Source organism: Orycteropus afer, unplaced genomic scaffold (genome assembly GCF_000298275.1).
Source record: "Orycteropus afer afer isolate SDZICR_OR568_19922 unplaced genomic scaffold, OryAfe1.0 scaffold00205, whole genome shotgun sequence".
NCBI lineage: Eukaryota > Metazoa > Chordata > Mammalia > Tubulidentata > Orycteropodidae > Orycteropus > Orycteropus afer.
The window spans coordinates 2,344,894-2,360,003 of NW_006921792.1; the positions used below are offsets into that span (position 1 = coordinate 2,344,894).

The following is a 15,110-nucleotide window of genomic DNA, read 5'->3' on the forward strand; positions in this document are numbered from 1 at the left end:
TCACTATGAGTCGGATCCGACTCGATGGCAAAACACAACAACAACAATAGCCATGTTAATTAATTTAGATCTGATGTACATTTTTTTTTTTTGCATTTTAGCCTAAGAATATGTCATTTTGTATATCCATTCTCTTTAAGATGGACATTTAGGTTAATTATTTATTTATTTTTTCTGTCATGCAAAAATACAATGACCATCCTTTATTTAGGAGCTCTGGTAATGTAGTGCCTAAGGCACTTGACTGCTAACCAGAAGGCTGGAGGTTCAAACCCATCAGCCACTCCATCAGCCAAGGAAGGTTGGACAATCTACTTCTGTAGTGATACTGCTTCAGAAACCCAAGGATGGGTCGCTATGAGTTGGGTCCTAATCGAGGGCACATAACAACAACAGCATCCTTTATATGTGCCCTATGTGCATAACTGTGAGAACTTTTCTAGGGAACATGTCCAGAAATGGAACTGATGGGTCATTTCTCTCTGGAGTGACTATTCAGTGTGCATTTTATCCAGTAGTGTATTAAAGTACCATTTTCCCTATATCCTGCTAACCAGACGGCTGGCGGTTCAAACCCACCAGCCACTCCTCGGAAGGAAGGTTGGGCAATCCTACTTCCGTAGTGATACTGCCTCGGAAACCCAAGGAGGGGTCGCTATGAGTCAGGTTTGACTCGATGGCACATAACAACAACAACAACAACATCTCTCTTTATATGTTTTTTTCCTATATTTATAGCACTTAACATTATCAGGCTTTTTTTTTTTTTTTTTTTTGCCAATTTCAAAGGTGAAAAATGGTAGCTCATTATTAATTTCAGTTTTCATTTCTTTGATAACTAGCAAGACTGAAGCTCTTTTCTTATGTTTATTTGACATTTGAATTTCCTCTTTGGTAATATACATATTTATATACTTTGCCCATTAGCTATTTGTTTGTCTTTTTAAAAATTTATTTGTGGAAGCTCTTTGTATATCTGGATATTAATCTTGCTATATACACTACAAATATATTCTCCTACTCTCTTTATCTTAGCCTTGTTTATGGTGTCTTTTACCTGAAAGGTATTTTATATTTTGATGTAATCAGACTTGTCAATTGTTGCCTTTAAAGTTTATGCTTTTTGAAGTGTAGTTTAAGGAATTCTTCCTTATCCCAAGGTCATAAATATATTCTCCATGTTCTTTCCAACAGTTCTAGTGTCCTTGTTTTGCATACTTAGATCTTCAAGATATAGGAATGTTACTTTGGGACATGGTGCAAGATTGGATTTTAATCTTATTTATTCACAATGGCAAGCCACTGATCTGAATGCCACATATTGAACAGAGTAGTCCTCTTAGTGTTTTGTGATACTTTTTGTATCTTATGCCAAGTTCTCATATTTGTTTTGCATCTACTTCTGCGTATTTTGTTCTTATCCATTGACCCATATGTGTTTTCCTGTACCATTTCTAGCCTGCTTCAGTCATTGCAGATTTATAAAATATCTTGATAACTAGAGGGTGAATCACTATTTTCTTTATCAAAATTTCTTAGATATACATTCACTCTTCCATAAACTTTACCTCCATTAGAATTAAACACACTCAGAATCTAATAATCAGTATTATATTTGTGGAATTAAATGAAAACTAGGTAGTAGTTACTCCTCCATTAGTGCATTTAGGGCAAAGACAGATAGTCTGACACAATGGCTAACTATAGACTATGGAGCCATACTGACAGGGGTTAAATCTTGTTTCTGCTACTTAATACTTTTGTGAGTTTGAAAGACCAGGTTTGCTGGTCTGATAGAGCCTGGTGAGACCCCTGAGACTATAGCCCCTAGCTACCCTTCAGGTCTGGAATTGAACTCACTCCTGTGGCTTCAGCCAAACAATAGCCAGGCATATGGGGTGGACATTTACATCAGGTAGATACACTCCTTGGAGTGAGCAATCATGGGAGAACAGAAGGGCAGTGTTTGCACAGGGAGACTGCTGGGGGCAGAGCAAGAGTGCACAGGAGGGAAGGACACAGGGAAGAGGTAACTGCCAGGAGGAAGTGGGAAGAGAGCCATTACATTGTGCAGAACTGCAGCCAATGTCATGAAACAAAATGTGTATGAACTGTTATATGGAAAATGAATTTGCTCTGTTAACTGTCACCCAAATCACAAACAAAATAAAAAAATAAACAAAATACCTTTGAGACTTTGGGCAAGTCTCTTAGCTTCTCTGGGCCTTAATATTTATAAAAAAATAAAAATAAAAAACTTACTGCTGTCGAGTCAGATCCGACTTATAGCGACCCCTTCTTGGGTTTCCAAGGCAGTATCACTACAGAAGTAGATTGTCCAATCTTCCTTCTGAGGAGAGGCTGGTGGGTTTGAACCACCAGCCTTCTGGTTAGCAGTCAAATGCCTTAAGCACTATACTACCAGAGCACCCACAATGATTCATTTCTTTTTTATAATAATCAATACTTATGATAGGATTATTATAAAGAAGAAATGAATTAGTAAAACGAGGGGTCTAGAATGATACCTGGCACATAGTAAGCATGATACCTTCATTATCTTACTGTTCACCACAGCATCAAGAACAGTGTAATATAGGTTTATGGAGTAAGAGAGTTTATGAAGCCTTAATTTTATATAAGAATGGCAAAAATGTCACATATATGTTGCCACTTCCTCCTCTTGCATATTTCTGCTAAGTCTGCATGGTATCCAGTAGCCACTACCAATTAATTGGAATTACCCTTTGAGAAAATGCCTGTTTGACATCCATGTTTTATAACCATCTCTCAAAAGCATAATAATCTAAGGAATGGTAGTATCTTAAGTAAAATATTGTCTTTTTTTTTTTTTTTTTTAAATTTCTAGTTCTTCCTCCTCAACCAGAAAACATCAAGATTTCTAATATCACAGATTCCTCAGCTCTTATCTCCTGGACAATACTGGATGGCTATTCTATTTCTTCTATTATCATCCGTTATAAGGTTCAGGGCAAGAATGAAGACCAGCACATTGATGTGAAGATCAAAAATGCCACCATCACCCAATACCAGCTCAAGGGCCTAGAACCTGAAACAGCTTACCAGGTGGACATTTTTGCAGAGAACAACATAGGGTCAAGCACCACAACCTTTTCTCATGAGCTGATGACCCTCTCAGAATCTCAAGGTTGGTGGGCATCTATTTACATAGGATTATTTTGGAATAGCCTCAGAAATATCCTACTTTCTTGGGATATTTGCATACTTTGTGACTTACTCACTTGACCTATAGGCTTCATTATCTCTCAATATGTCCTTATGATGAAAATGCCCTTGGGAAGGATACTCTGTTAATAAATTTTTATCATTGAACCTTGGAATCAATTAGCCTGTCAGTTCGCTCCCCACCCAGTAACTTTAGAAGAAAGTTCTGAAGGAATATGAATTTTCATTCTGTGGAGAAAGAAGTATGTGGAACTTGTTTGATGGAGGCAGGCCTGAGCGAGTGCTCCACTGGGAGGCTCCAAGAACCATCCTTCACGATCCCTCAAAATGAAATCTTTTAGCTTCAATGACACTATGCTATCCTAAATGTTCTTTCACTTCTCTGGTCTAGATTGCTATGTCTTCAGCTCCACCAATAACTCCCACTCCAGAAAGAGTAAGCTCTCTGAGAGGTCAGAGTGCCAAGCACACTATGGCCCCATTTGTGGTTGATAAAACCTGCTAAATGTGATGAAGAAGGCTGCCAGGTCTGGGCGCAGCTGTGGCGTGTGGGGTGGGGTGCCTACCTTTGTTATTAGGTGTCTGTGAAGTTAGTTCCGACTCAAGCGAATGGCTCCCTCTAGCTTTTGCACTGCACTGAAATGTAGCTAGAGGACAGTGGGAAACTAGGTGGAAATGGCTAGTTTTGCCAATTTGTATTTTGGCTAGACTCTATTATTACAGAAAATCAATAGCACTAAAAATCTCTCGGTTTTCTTGGATGATGATCTAAGATTTAATAAATAAAACAAACTGTGTGCTCAGTGCTGATTCTTTGCAACCTTTTAATGTCCAGAGAATGAGTCAGCCAATTATGTAGTTTTCAGACCACAATCTTAATAAATGCATAATTTTAATAATTACATTTGTTTTGGTAAAATGTGTATATGCTCTAAATCCAAGCTATACATAAAATAAAACAGGGAAAAAAAAGTGAAACAATAAACTCTCAACATTCCAGATCCCTATTTATGTATGTGCTTAGCGGTAGAAGGAAAGGTAGATAGTCATATAAAAATATATTTATAAAGATGGGGTCACGTTCTACATGCTGTTTTTAATAAAAGTATATTGAAGTTAATTTTATTTCAAGTTAAATAAGGGGAAAATATAGAAGGATTGGACCATAGTATTTAATAGTTTATTTGACCTGAGCTCTAAATTTAGTGATTTTTCTCTTTTGTCTTTTCCTTCCTCCCTCCCCACCTTCCTCCTTCCTTCCCTTCTTCTCTCCCACCAGTATGGATTTCCCCACAAAATCATACATTTGGTTAATTATTCTTAATATTATTTGATAATGTTCTTCTGCTTGACCCTCTACTTGGGAGTAAAACTTAAACAGATGGCAACTAATAATTAGCACATTGCCATTTACAAAGCACTTTGCACATGTATATTTTTAGATCTTGTAACAACCCTATGAGTCAGACTCACCTCCACCAAGGTTCAGAAAATAAATGAGTAGTCCAAGGTCACACAGAAATAGTGTCAGGGCAAAGGCTGTTACTACATTTCCATTACACTGTGTTTTCCACCACAGATGGTCATGGCCAATCTCTGCGTAAACTAATCCTGCTGCTTTTACCTCTGTTCTTCTGCACAGTTGGAGTGAACCTTGGAGGTGGGAAGATGCTACTTATAGCCATCCTTGGCTCAGCTGGAATGACCTGCCTGACAGTGCTGTTGGCCTTTCTGATCATGTTGCAGTTAAAGAGGGCTAACGTCCAAAGGAGAATGGCCCAAGCCTTCCAGAATGTGGTAGGGTCTCATTTTCTTACTCTTCAAGAAGTATAAGTTTATATATATATGCAGAACCTTCACTTTCAGATGGACTAGAAATTTGCTTGCAAAGTAAAATTTCCCTGAGTCATGCCTCATCTTCTCTTTGGCTTTCATCATGAAATGGGAAATAAATAACATGACTGTATAATTTTTTGTTCAAACTGGAACAGTTTTGGAGGTCAAAAGTGTACTCTCAATAATTGTACAAGAAATCAGACCTAAAACAACACTGTCCCAATCACATGAGATGTAGATCATCCTAGTGACAAGACACCAAAGAGAATAATCTTGCAACAGGATTAACTAAACATTTTGGTATGGCAAGATAGAAATGCAACTGTTGTTGTTATGTGCTGTCAAGTCAGACCTGACTCATAGCGACCCCTCCTTGGGTTTCCGAGGCAGTATCACTATGCAAGTAGATTGCCCCATCTTTCTTCTGAGGAGTGGCTGGTGGGTTTGAACTGCCAGCCTTCTGGTTAGCAGTCAAGTGCCTTAGGCACTATGCTACCAGAGCTCCCAGAAATGTAACTAGACCTTTAGTTTGATAGGTAATGATGTATTGTACTAGCCAAATTTCTCCCACATTTTCCTATTTCTAGTTCCCATATCCTATTTTGAATATCTTCCTCAGTCCTATCATTCCTCATTTAAATAAAGATTATATATGCATGTGTTTATCCCCCATTCCTATGTACCCCTTCAATCTGCAGTCATTATTCATGGCTCTTGATACTGCCTCATTCTTTAATGTAGGAATTTTGACCAGAAACGAAAGTCTGCAAAATCATACCTTGCCAATTAGCACCCTATCTGAGTCCTTAATGTATACTATGGCCTGAGTACTCCTCTAGTGTGTGGTAGTGTACTGCCTAAGGTATTGACTATTAACCAGAAGGCTGGAGTTTCAAACCACTCCTCAGAAGGAAGATTGGGCAATCTGCTTCCATAGTGATGCTGCCTCGGAAACCCAAGGAGGGGTCACTATGAGTTGGATCCGACTCAACGACAATGAGTAACATTAATTCACACTCAACTTTATCAATTCTATAAGTGAAACATTGAGTACAATTGTATGTTTCATGTGCAAATGAATACAATTACATGTTTCATGTGCACATAAGTCCCCAGGTTCCTTTCAGTGGAGGACAAGGGGAGTGTCATTGTCTGACAGCATGCCAGCAAGTAGGTTGGGGGTGTTGGAGCTCATGATGACATTGGTGCTTTATCATGACACTGTCAGCAGCCACTTGAACTCAGGAAAAAAGAAGACATTGTGTTGAGCTTTGCTATACGTATCAGTCATTCTGGGGCCAGTGTCTGCTCCAGAGTGGGCGTGAGAGATTCTAAACTTCAGGACAGGGGGGAGATAGTGAAAAAGAGAGAGAGGAGAGAGAGAGAAAGGAGAAAGAAAAGAGAGAAGAAAAAGCCAAGAATAGACCAGGTTAAAGCTAGGAAACCTCTTACTCAGGCATATCTTGCCATTGCCCCAGATAGAATTTCCAAGTTCTTTTCCAAAGCAGAACTGAACATCTGCTCCTTCCGTAGCACAGTAGAACACTCAATGACTAACTCTGGAAGGGCAAAGACATAGCATACATGCTATTATTCATAGCATGTATGCTATTATTCATAGCATACATGCTGTTGCATACATTGTTAATTGATCATGCCATGCTTTCCCATGAGGCCTAGAATTATGCCCATGAAGCTCAATAGGCAGCCACTACCATTTCATCACAGAAGGCTTATGAGATGAAACCTATTTGCTATCAATACTCTAGAATTAGATATTCTATTTCTTCTTTCACCTGATGTGGATACAAATCAGGAGGTATCATACACATTAAGATTATGAACAATCCTGGCACAAAAATATGAAAAAAATGATCTTTCCAGAGAGAAGAACCAGCTGTGCAGTTCAACTCAGGAACCCTGGCCCTGAACAGGAAGGCCAAAAACAACCCGGATCCTACAATTTATCCAGTCCTTGACTGGAATGACATCAAATTTCAAGATGTGATTGGGGAGGGGAATTTTGGCCAGGTTCTGAAGGCACGCATCAAGAAGGATGGTCTAAGGATGGATGCTGCCATCAAAAGGATGAAAGGTCAGTGCTTGACCATATCACATAGTCATTGCACAAGGGTGGGGAGCAAAATTGACTTCCTGTTGAATCTTTCCTCTATGGCCTTACAGTCTTTAAACAAAAAATTGGCATGGTGTCAGACAGGGCTCTGACACTACTCAAAGGTGGTGTTTCTTTGAATCTAATCCTGTGATAAGGTCAGGATGTAAACACAAAGGCAAGGGCCATTTAAGCACCACTGTCTTGATTCCATGGAATGTGAGATAATAGATTCAGATGGTAGTCATGCACTGTTAACTTTCAGGGAGCATGATTGTTTCCCTTACTGTAGTGGTTCTCAAAATTGAGTGCATATCAGAATCCTCTGGAGGACTTGTTAGAAAACAGGCTGCTAGGCTACACCCAATGCAGCAAATCTGTGCCATGTTGTTGTTGTTAGTGTTTGGACTCATAGTGACCCTGTGTACAACAGAATGAAACACTGCCCAGTCCTGCATCATCTTCACAATTGTTGCTATGTTGCTATGTTTAAGTCCATTTTTGCAACCTCTAAGTCAACCCAACTCGTTGAAGATCTTCACCTTTTTCACTGATTCTCCACTTTACCAAGCATGATGTGCTTCTCCAAGGACTGGTTCCTGAAAACATGTCCAATTCTTTCAGTCTGAGAAATGATGGGTATGTTCTTCCCTTTTGGTCTCCTAACTCTAGGTCTTTGCAGCATTCCATTATAATTTTTCAATTTGTTTTCCTTTGCTACCCTTTGCAATCTTCTGTCCAGCTCTTTTACTTCATCATTTCCACTCCTCTGGAATGGGGCCTGGAAATTCGCATTTCTAGTAGGTTCCCAAGTGATGCTGCTGGCAGGAACCACTGTCTTCATAATGGTCATGTGATCAAAATCTCCTGGACATGATTGTTAGAAATGCATCCATGTGCATTTCCCCAACCCCAAGATTTATCACATCAGAGTTTCTATGTGTGGCACATGAGAATCTATGTTTTTACCAAGTTTTCCCTGTGATTCTTTTGTTGTTATTGTTATGTGCCGTCGAGTCCGACCTGACTCATAGCGACCCCTCCTTGGGTTTCCAAGGCAGTATCACTACGGAAGTAGATTGCCCCCTTAAGTTTAAAAATACTGATCTGAGATCACAAAAACTAGATCTCTGCCAGCCGTTTTTATCTCAAGTCAGCTTGGTTTCTATGCATTTAATAAGTTAGAATAATAAAAATAAAAAGTAGAATGACCAGTTTACTGGTGACACTAGCTGCCATTTCTTCTGTGGAAAGTAGCAGTTCATGCATGCGGTCAGGTCAACTGTTTGTTCATGTGAGCATGCCAGGGCACCAGGTGCTGCTGACCTGGTTGCAAAGCTACACTGTTCATTTTACAGCATATGTTGTTGTTGTTATGTGCTGTCATAGGCTTGGAAAAAAGTTTTGAGCAGGGGTGCTATTAACTGACAGCATAGTGCCTAAGGCACTTGACTGCTAACCAGAAGGCTGGCAGTTCAAACCCACCAGCCACTCCTTGGAAGGAAGGTTGGGCAATCTACTTCTGTAGTGAGACCGCCTCAAGGAGGGGTCGCTATGAGTTGGGTCTGACTCCATGGCACATAACAACAACACAACAGCTCCATGTTAAGGGCTCTCTAATCTCACTGGCAATTTTCCTCCTATTTCAACTTAGTATAGAGCCAATGATGAGAATTGACCCTAAATCCTATTAAACCTCTGCTTTCTTTGTTTTTAAGACTACATGAGAAAACAAAACAAACAATATTATCTTTCATTATATATAGTAGTATGTCCTCACCCAAAATAATGCCTGCCTGACAGTTAGAAAATACCTTTTCTCTTTTGGTAATTTAGACCCAGGGAGTTCTGGTGAGCAATGAGGACAGTGAGAAGAAAGGGTGCAGAACCTAGTGAGATCTGACCTGAGCCTGATGAAGAGATGTAACATCATCATTTAACAGAGTACCTCAGCAGAAAATTTCTGCAGGCAGAATGATCCATTCAAAGGAGGGAAGTTACTAAAGTAAGATGACAACCTCCTCATAAAGAACTTTACTTTTAAGATGTTCCCCATGCATTAGCGCTCAGGGCCAGAGAAAAAAGTGAAACTCCATTGCTACAAACAAAACACTTGACTTGGAATTGCCTGCTTATCAGTCTTACTGGTACCATTAAGCCCATAAAAGACATTCTTCTCACAATCTCCAAGCACATTTAAGCATGCACATTTAGGCACACACATGGCAACCAGCACCCCAATACCACTCCCCCATGTTATTTTTAAAAAGCAATAATAGCAAACTGTTACCAACTCAAGGTTGACTAGTCAGTTTGTGCATCAACCAAAGAGGCTTCTCTTTAGCCTGGTACTGGGTGGTTCTTTCTCTGGTGAGAATGCTAATGATGAGACAGGGTGAAAAGAATGGAAACAAATGCAACTCAGTTTTCTGACTACTACGCAACTTGTAGGAAAATGTCATTGGGGTTCAGTTTGGTTAGCAAGAATGCTTTGTGAGAGAAAGCAAGTTAAAATCATTATACAGAGCCAGGTGCGTGTATTGGTGATGTTTCACTGCTTAGTTTGGTGCTATTTCTCTGCATATTTATCTCTGGATGGTAGATTTAGCTGGAAGAGCTACAAGCTAAAAGTTGAGGCAGCCCCACTTCTATCAAGTCATTTTTTTCTGAGTATTTGAGAGTTTAAACTAGATAATGTTAGAGCAGTGGTTGTCAGCCAGGGGTAATATTGCCACCAGGGGACATTTGACAATGTCTAGAGACATTTTGGTTTGGGCTATTGACATCTGATGGGTAGAAGTCAAGATTGCTGCTGAACATCCTACAATGCGCAGAATGACACCAACAATTTCAGTACTATAGAGGTTGAGAAGTGCTGCTATAGAGTAATCGCTTTAATTTATGTACAGTGTTCCAGACCTAATGGTGACTGAGGGCACCTGAAGGTCCTGGAGAAAAGGAGGGGATGTTTGATTCTGAAGAGGTATACAGAGAGTGATTACAGTCCTTGACTTTCTTCCAGAATATGCCTCCAAAGATGATCACAGGGACTTTGCAGGGGAACTTGAAGTTCTTTGTAAACTTGGACACCATCCCAACATCATCAATCTCTTGGGAGCATGTGAACATCGAGGTAAGATACTCTTTTCCTGTCTTTCCAGCCAGATTTTTTTCTAAGACATATACCAAATTGAAATTAGGAAAGATAATAATCACAAGACTGTCACTTATTTTGTTTAAAATCATAGTTTCAATCTGAATGTCTAGTCCCATGTATAGTTTGTTCCAAAGTTTGGCATCTTTCTGGAAATAGCAAGGCTGAATCTTTTGGCTTGGATTTCCTAAAGCTATCTATAGTCCCTACCCACACCCATCCTTGCAAATCCACAGGTTTCCTCAGCTATTACTTCTGAAATAGAGTGAGGGAAACTTCACTAACAGAAAGAATGGAATTAAAATGGTTCTTCCTAATTGCCTGCCTTTTAATATTTCCTCTAAACCCAAGGGAATTCTGAACTTTGAATCCTTGGATGCCAATAATCTACTGTAATGTGGAAGGATTAATGTGATGATACTTAGGTTAAAAGTAATAATAAGCTTGTATCTGATAGTGTTTTGTTTTGATCCAAAGTATATTCGTGTGTAATTATATTGGAACTTTAAAACTATCCTATGTAGTACATATTCTTAATGTTAAATTTACATTATTAATTTAAATATTTATCGAGTACTTCTAATTGTAATGTGTGTATAGCTAAAAATGAGTAGGTAACAATAAAAATTTTCTATGGGTTTACCTCTGAATGCTACATGGGTCTGCAGTTTAGAATCTATGCTTAGTATCTCATGGAAAAGTTTGCTCCCACAAAAAAAGTGCTCCATGCTGTAATTATTTACAAACTTGACAACCTCTTGTTGACTTTGTAGCACAAACACCAACAATAGAAAAGAAAACTTCCTTTTCCTCCATTTATTAAACTAAAAATACTGATGTTTGAAACTCTTTGAATAATATATCATTCTGTGATCCAATAAGAGAGTAATTATAGAAGTTAGATTATGTCCCTTCAGCTAACTAATGAGGTAATAACATTTATTTTTGAGCTGTTTCCTGAAAATAGTAACCAGTGTGGAATCGCAGCAAATAAAAGTTAACAACAACAAAAACTAATCAACAACAGCAGAAAATATATATCTTTTACAATTTTGCTCCATCAACATATTTGCATGTAATTGTTTGATTTGTAAAATTTATTTCAGTAAAGAAGTAAGAAAACACATTTATACCAGTAAATACTTCTTTATGATAAAACAGGACATAATGCTAAGAGATTTTTTTTTTTACCAGAATTTCAATTTCTTAGAAAATATTTAAAGTTCAAATTCATTCAACATTTTAAACAAAAAATGGTTTATCACAAAATCCTCATTTAAAAGATAGTAAAACCCATTAGTTTTCATTGCCTCCATAGATCAATGCATTTATTAAAACAAATTACTTTTTATAGTGTCCAAAGAAAAGAACAATGTGGAATAAAAATAAGACAAATTGACTATAAGTTTATGGAACTATTGTTTTATTTTCCCTAAATACTTGAGTTTTCTGGTTCTTTTAAGCAAAATGCAGCCCCTGAGACTAGATTCCACTGGCCAACAGTCTAATCAGCAATATGGTGAATTAGTATGGATTTGGGGAGAGGAAAAAAAAAGCAGTAGAGAAAGCCATTCATAGTTGGTTCTTCTGCTGTGGTTAGTCATTAGCTTATTATTATTATTTTAAATAACTTTGAGAAAAGCTAGAGATAGACTGGAATAAAACACTTGGACTGTGTTAGGTTCTCAAATAATATTGAATAAAGGTAAAAGGTGATATGGAGAAGGGCATCCTAGATCTTCTTGTAATAAGTCCTTTAATTTCATTCTACTATTATTACTAAAAGAAGCCCTGGTGCCACAGTGGTTAAATGCTCACCTCCTAAATGAAAGGGTGGTGGTTCAAACCCATCCACCACTCCTGGGAAGAAAGATGTGGCAGTTTGCTTCAGTAAAGATTAAATCCACTGCCATCAAGTTGATTCTGACTCAGCAATCCATTAGGACAGAGTAAAGCTGTCCACAGGGTTTCCAAGGCTGTAAATTACAGAAGCAAACTGCTTCATGTTTCCCCCATGGAGTAGCTGGGGGTTTGAACTGCTGACTTTTTGATTAACAAACCAATGCTTTAACCACAGCACTGCCAGAGCCCTTTTTCAGTAAAAATTACAGCCTTGGAAACCCTATGAGGCAGTTCCACTCTGTCCTATATGGTTGCTATGAGTTGGGAATGGCAATGGGATTATTACTGAGGAGTCTTTTGGTGGTGGGAGCAATTAACATGCTGTACTGTTAACAGAGGAGCTCTGGTAGCATAGTGCCTAAGGCACTTGACTACTAACCAGAAGGCTGGCGGTTCAAACCCACTGGCCACTCTTCAGAAGGAAGGTTGGGCAATCTATTTCTGTAGTGATACTGCCTCGGAAACCCAAGGAGGGGTCGCTATGAGTCGGGTCCGACTCGACAGCACATAACAACAACACTGTTAACAGAAAGGTTGGACGTTTGAGTCTACCCAGAGGCACTTCAGAAGAAAGTCCTGGCAATCTAGTTCTGAAAAATCAGCCATTTAAAACCCTACGCAGCACAATTCTACTCTGATACACATAGGGTCACCACAAGTTGGAGCTGACTCAATCATGACAGCAACAACATTATTTCTGAAGAGGCAAGAGGATTTCAGGAAGCCCACTATTTTGGAGGGGCTGTGGGGAAGAGGGGAATCAGAATTTAAGTGTGGGTTCCTTTGAGTATTACAAGAGGATGTCACTTCTCTTCCTCCTGTTGCCCAGTGTTTCTGAGGTTGATACCACTGATGTGTTTCTTTTAGATAAAATGGAATTTAAAATCTGCTCCCAAGGGCTGCAGCACATCTTAAAAATTTCACAGCTGTTTAGGTCACTTGTAAGGTGATGTCCTCTTCCTTTCCCCAAAGGCTACTTGTACCTGGCCATTGAATATGCCCCCCACGGGAACCTCTTGGACTTTCTGCGCAAGAGCCGCGTGCTGGAAACTGATCCCGCGTTCGCTATTGCCAACAGCACTGCTTCCACTCTGTCTTCCCAGCAACTTCTTCATTTTGCAGCAGATGTGGCCCGGGGTATGGACTACCTGAGCCAAAAACAGGTGTGTTCAGAAGACCTCACTTTGGACATCTTTCCTCTGAATAGTTCTCCTTCAATGTCCCAATTAAAAAAAGAAATTTTAATAGACTTTATTTTTTAGAGCCATGGTAATTAAACAATAAAAATTGTGTAAACAATCTCCCTAATTTTAATCTCTTTGTTAATATTTCATCTATTTTTATAGACATTTATGCCCAGTATTGTTAATATATATTTCTTTAGTGAATTTCATCCAAATATGTGTTTCACGGGGTGCCTTATGTATGTTATCTTGGTCTGGCTCCAAATAATATACAATCTCAGAGACATTAAATTTCAACCAGATTTAGTGACCTGATTTTTGTTTTTGTTTTCTGAATGCTTCTCCCAAGCTGTAGTGTATCTTTTGGCAGAATTCACAACTGAGAATTTTGTGGAGGAATGTTAAGGGAATTAGATTCTGGTAACTTTCTTTCTTTTATTGTGATTTGGGTAAAAGTTTACAGAGCAAATTCACTTTCCATACAGAAGTTCACATGCACTCTATCTCATAACATTGACTACAATTTACCCCGATGCAATAGCTCCCTTCCCACTTCCTCCTGATAGTTACCTCTTCCCTGTGTTTGTCCCTCCATGCACTCCTGCTCCCTGAACTGTCTGTACATAAACAGCCCTTCTTTCTCTCATGGTTGTTCTCTTCAAGAAGTGTATCTACCTCAGGGAAATGTTCAACTCATATGCCTGTCTTTTGTTAGGCTGGAAACCACAGGTGTGGGTTCAATTCCAGACCTGAAGGGCAGCTAGGGGCCATAGTCTCAGCGGTTCCACCAGGCTCCAGCAGACCAGCAAACTCGGTCCCCAACCCCCTCCCCCCCACCCTTTTTATTTCCCCAAATGGTTTTGAGTCTTGTTCCACATTCTTCTCCCTCTCTATCCAGGATCTCCTACATAGATCCTCCTCTAAGTTGCTGAGAGATTGGTAACCAGGTGCCATCTAATTCTTAGATTCTGGTAACTTTCTTAAAACCCCTTTCACATTCTCTTCTCTGTTCCCCAAAGCTTTTATCCCCAGAGCTTTAGGCTAAAAAATAAAGTAAAAAAGCAACTTTTATGCTGAAGATAATTTTTTTTTAACTTTTTTTTTTAGTTTATCCACAGGGATCTGGCTGCCAGAAACATTTTAGTTGGTGAAAACTATGTAGCCAAAATTGCGGATTTTGGATTGTCCCGAGGCCAAGAAGTGTATGTTAAAAAGACAATGGTAAGTTCAGAACACAGGCATTGATAACATCCTTTCCAAGGCACTTCTCCCCACCATGTTTCTCTTATAGTACCATTGTTCCATGGTGATCAGGGCATCTGACTGGGCATTCCAGTAGATATTATCGTGAGCTGCAAATGTCCTTTCTAAATTGTTATTCCTAGAATGACTGGAGGGTTCACATTACCAATTAAGAAGGCACTGTCAAGTATGGCCAAGTAATTTAACATGCCAGCCTTAGTGGTCTAGGATCTCAGGTCTACATCCAGTCCAGACCCTGAGGCTTCTTGCTCATAAACCTCTGAGAAGTTCTCACAATTCCCTTTTACACCCAGCAAACGTTGTTGTAGTTGTTGTTAAGTGCCATCGAGTCGTTTCCGACTCATAGCGACCCCATGCACAGCAGAACGAAACACTGTCCGATCCCGCACCAGCCCCACAATCCCTGCTATACTTGAGTCCATCATCGCAGCCACCGTGTCAATCCATCTCG

The 15,110-nt window shown here is 39.2% G+C and overlaps 1 protein-coding gene across 1 annotated transcript in view; it reads left to right on the forward strand.

Moving 5' to 3' along the window:
* Nucleotides 1-15,110, forward strand: part of TEK (TEK receptor tyrosine kinase) — a 157,419-nt gene that overhangs the window by 128,034 nt on the left and 14,275 nt on the right. The window contains exons 14-19 of the mRNA XM_007948136.2: nt 2,870-3,169; nt 4,850-5,004; nt 6,928-7,138; nt 10,179-10,289; nt 13,185-13,375; nt 14,504-14,617. Coding sequence (XP_007946327.2) covers nt 2,870-3,169; nt 4,850-5,004; nt 6,928-7,138; nt 10,179-10,289; nt 13,185-13,375; nt 14,504-14,617 — 1,082 coding nt within the window. The remainder of the gene's footprint in view (nt 1-2,869; nt 3,170-4,849; nt 5,005-6,927; nt 7,139-10,178; nt 10,290-13,184; nt 13,376-14,503; nt 14,618-15,110) is intronic.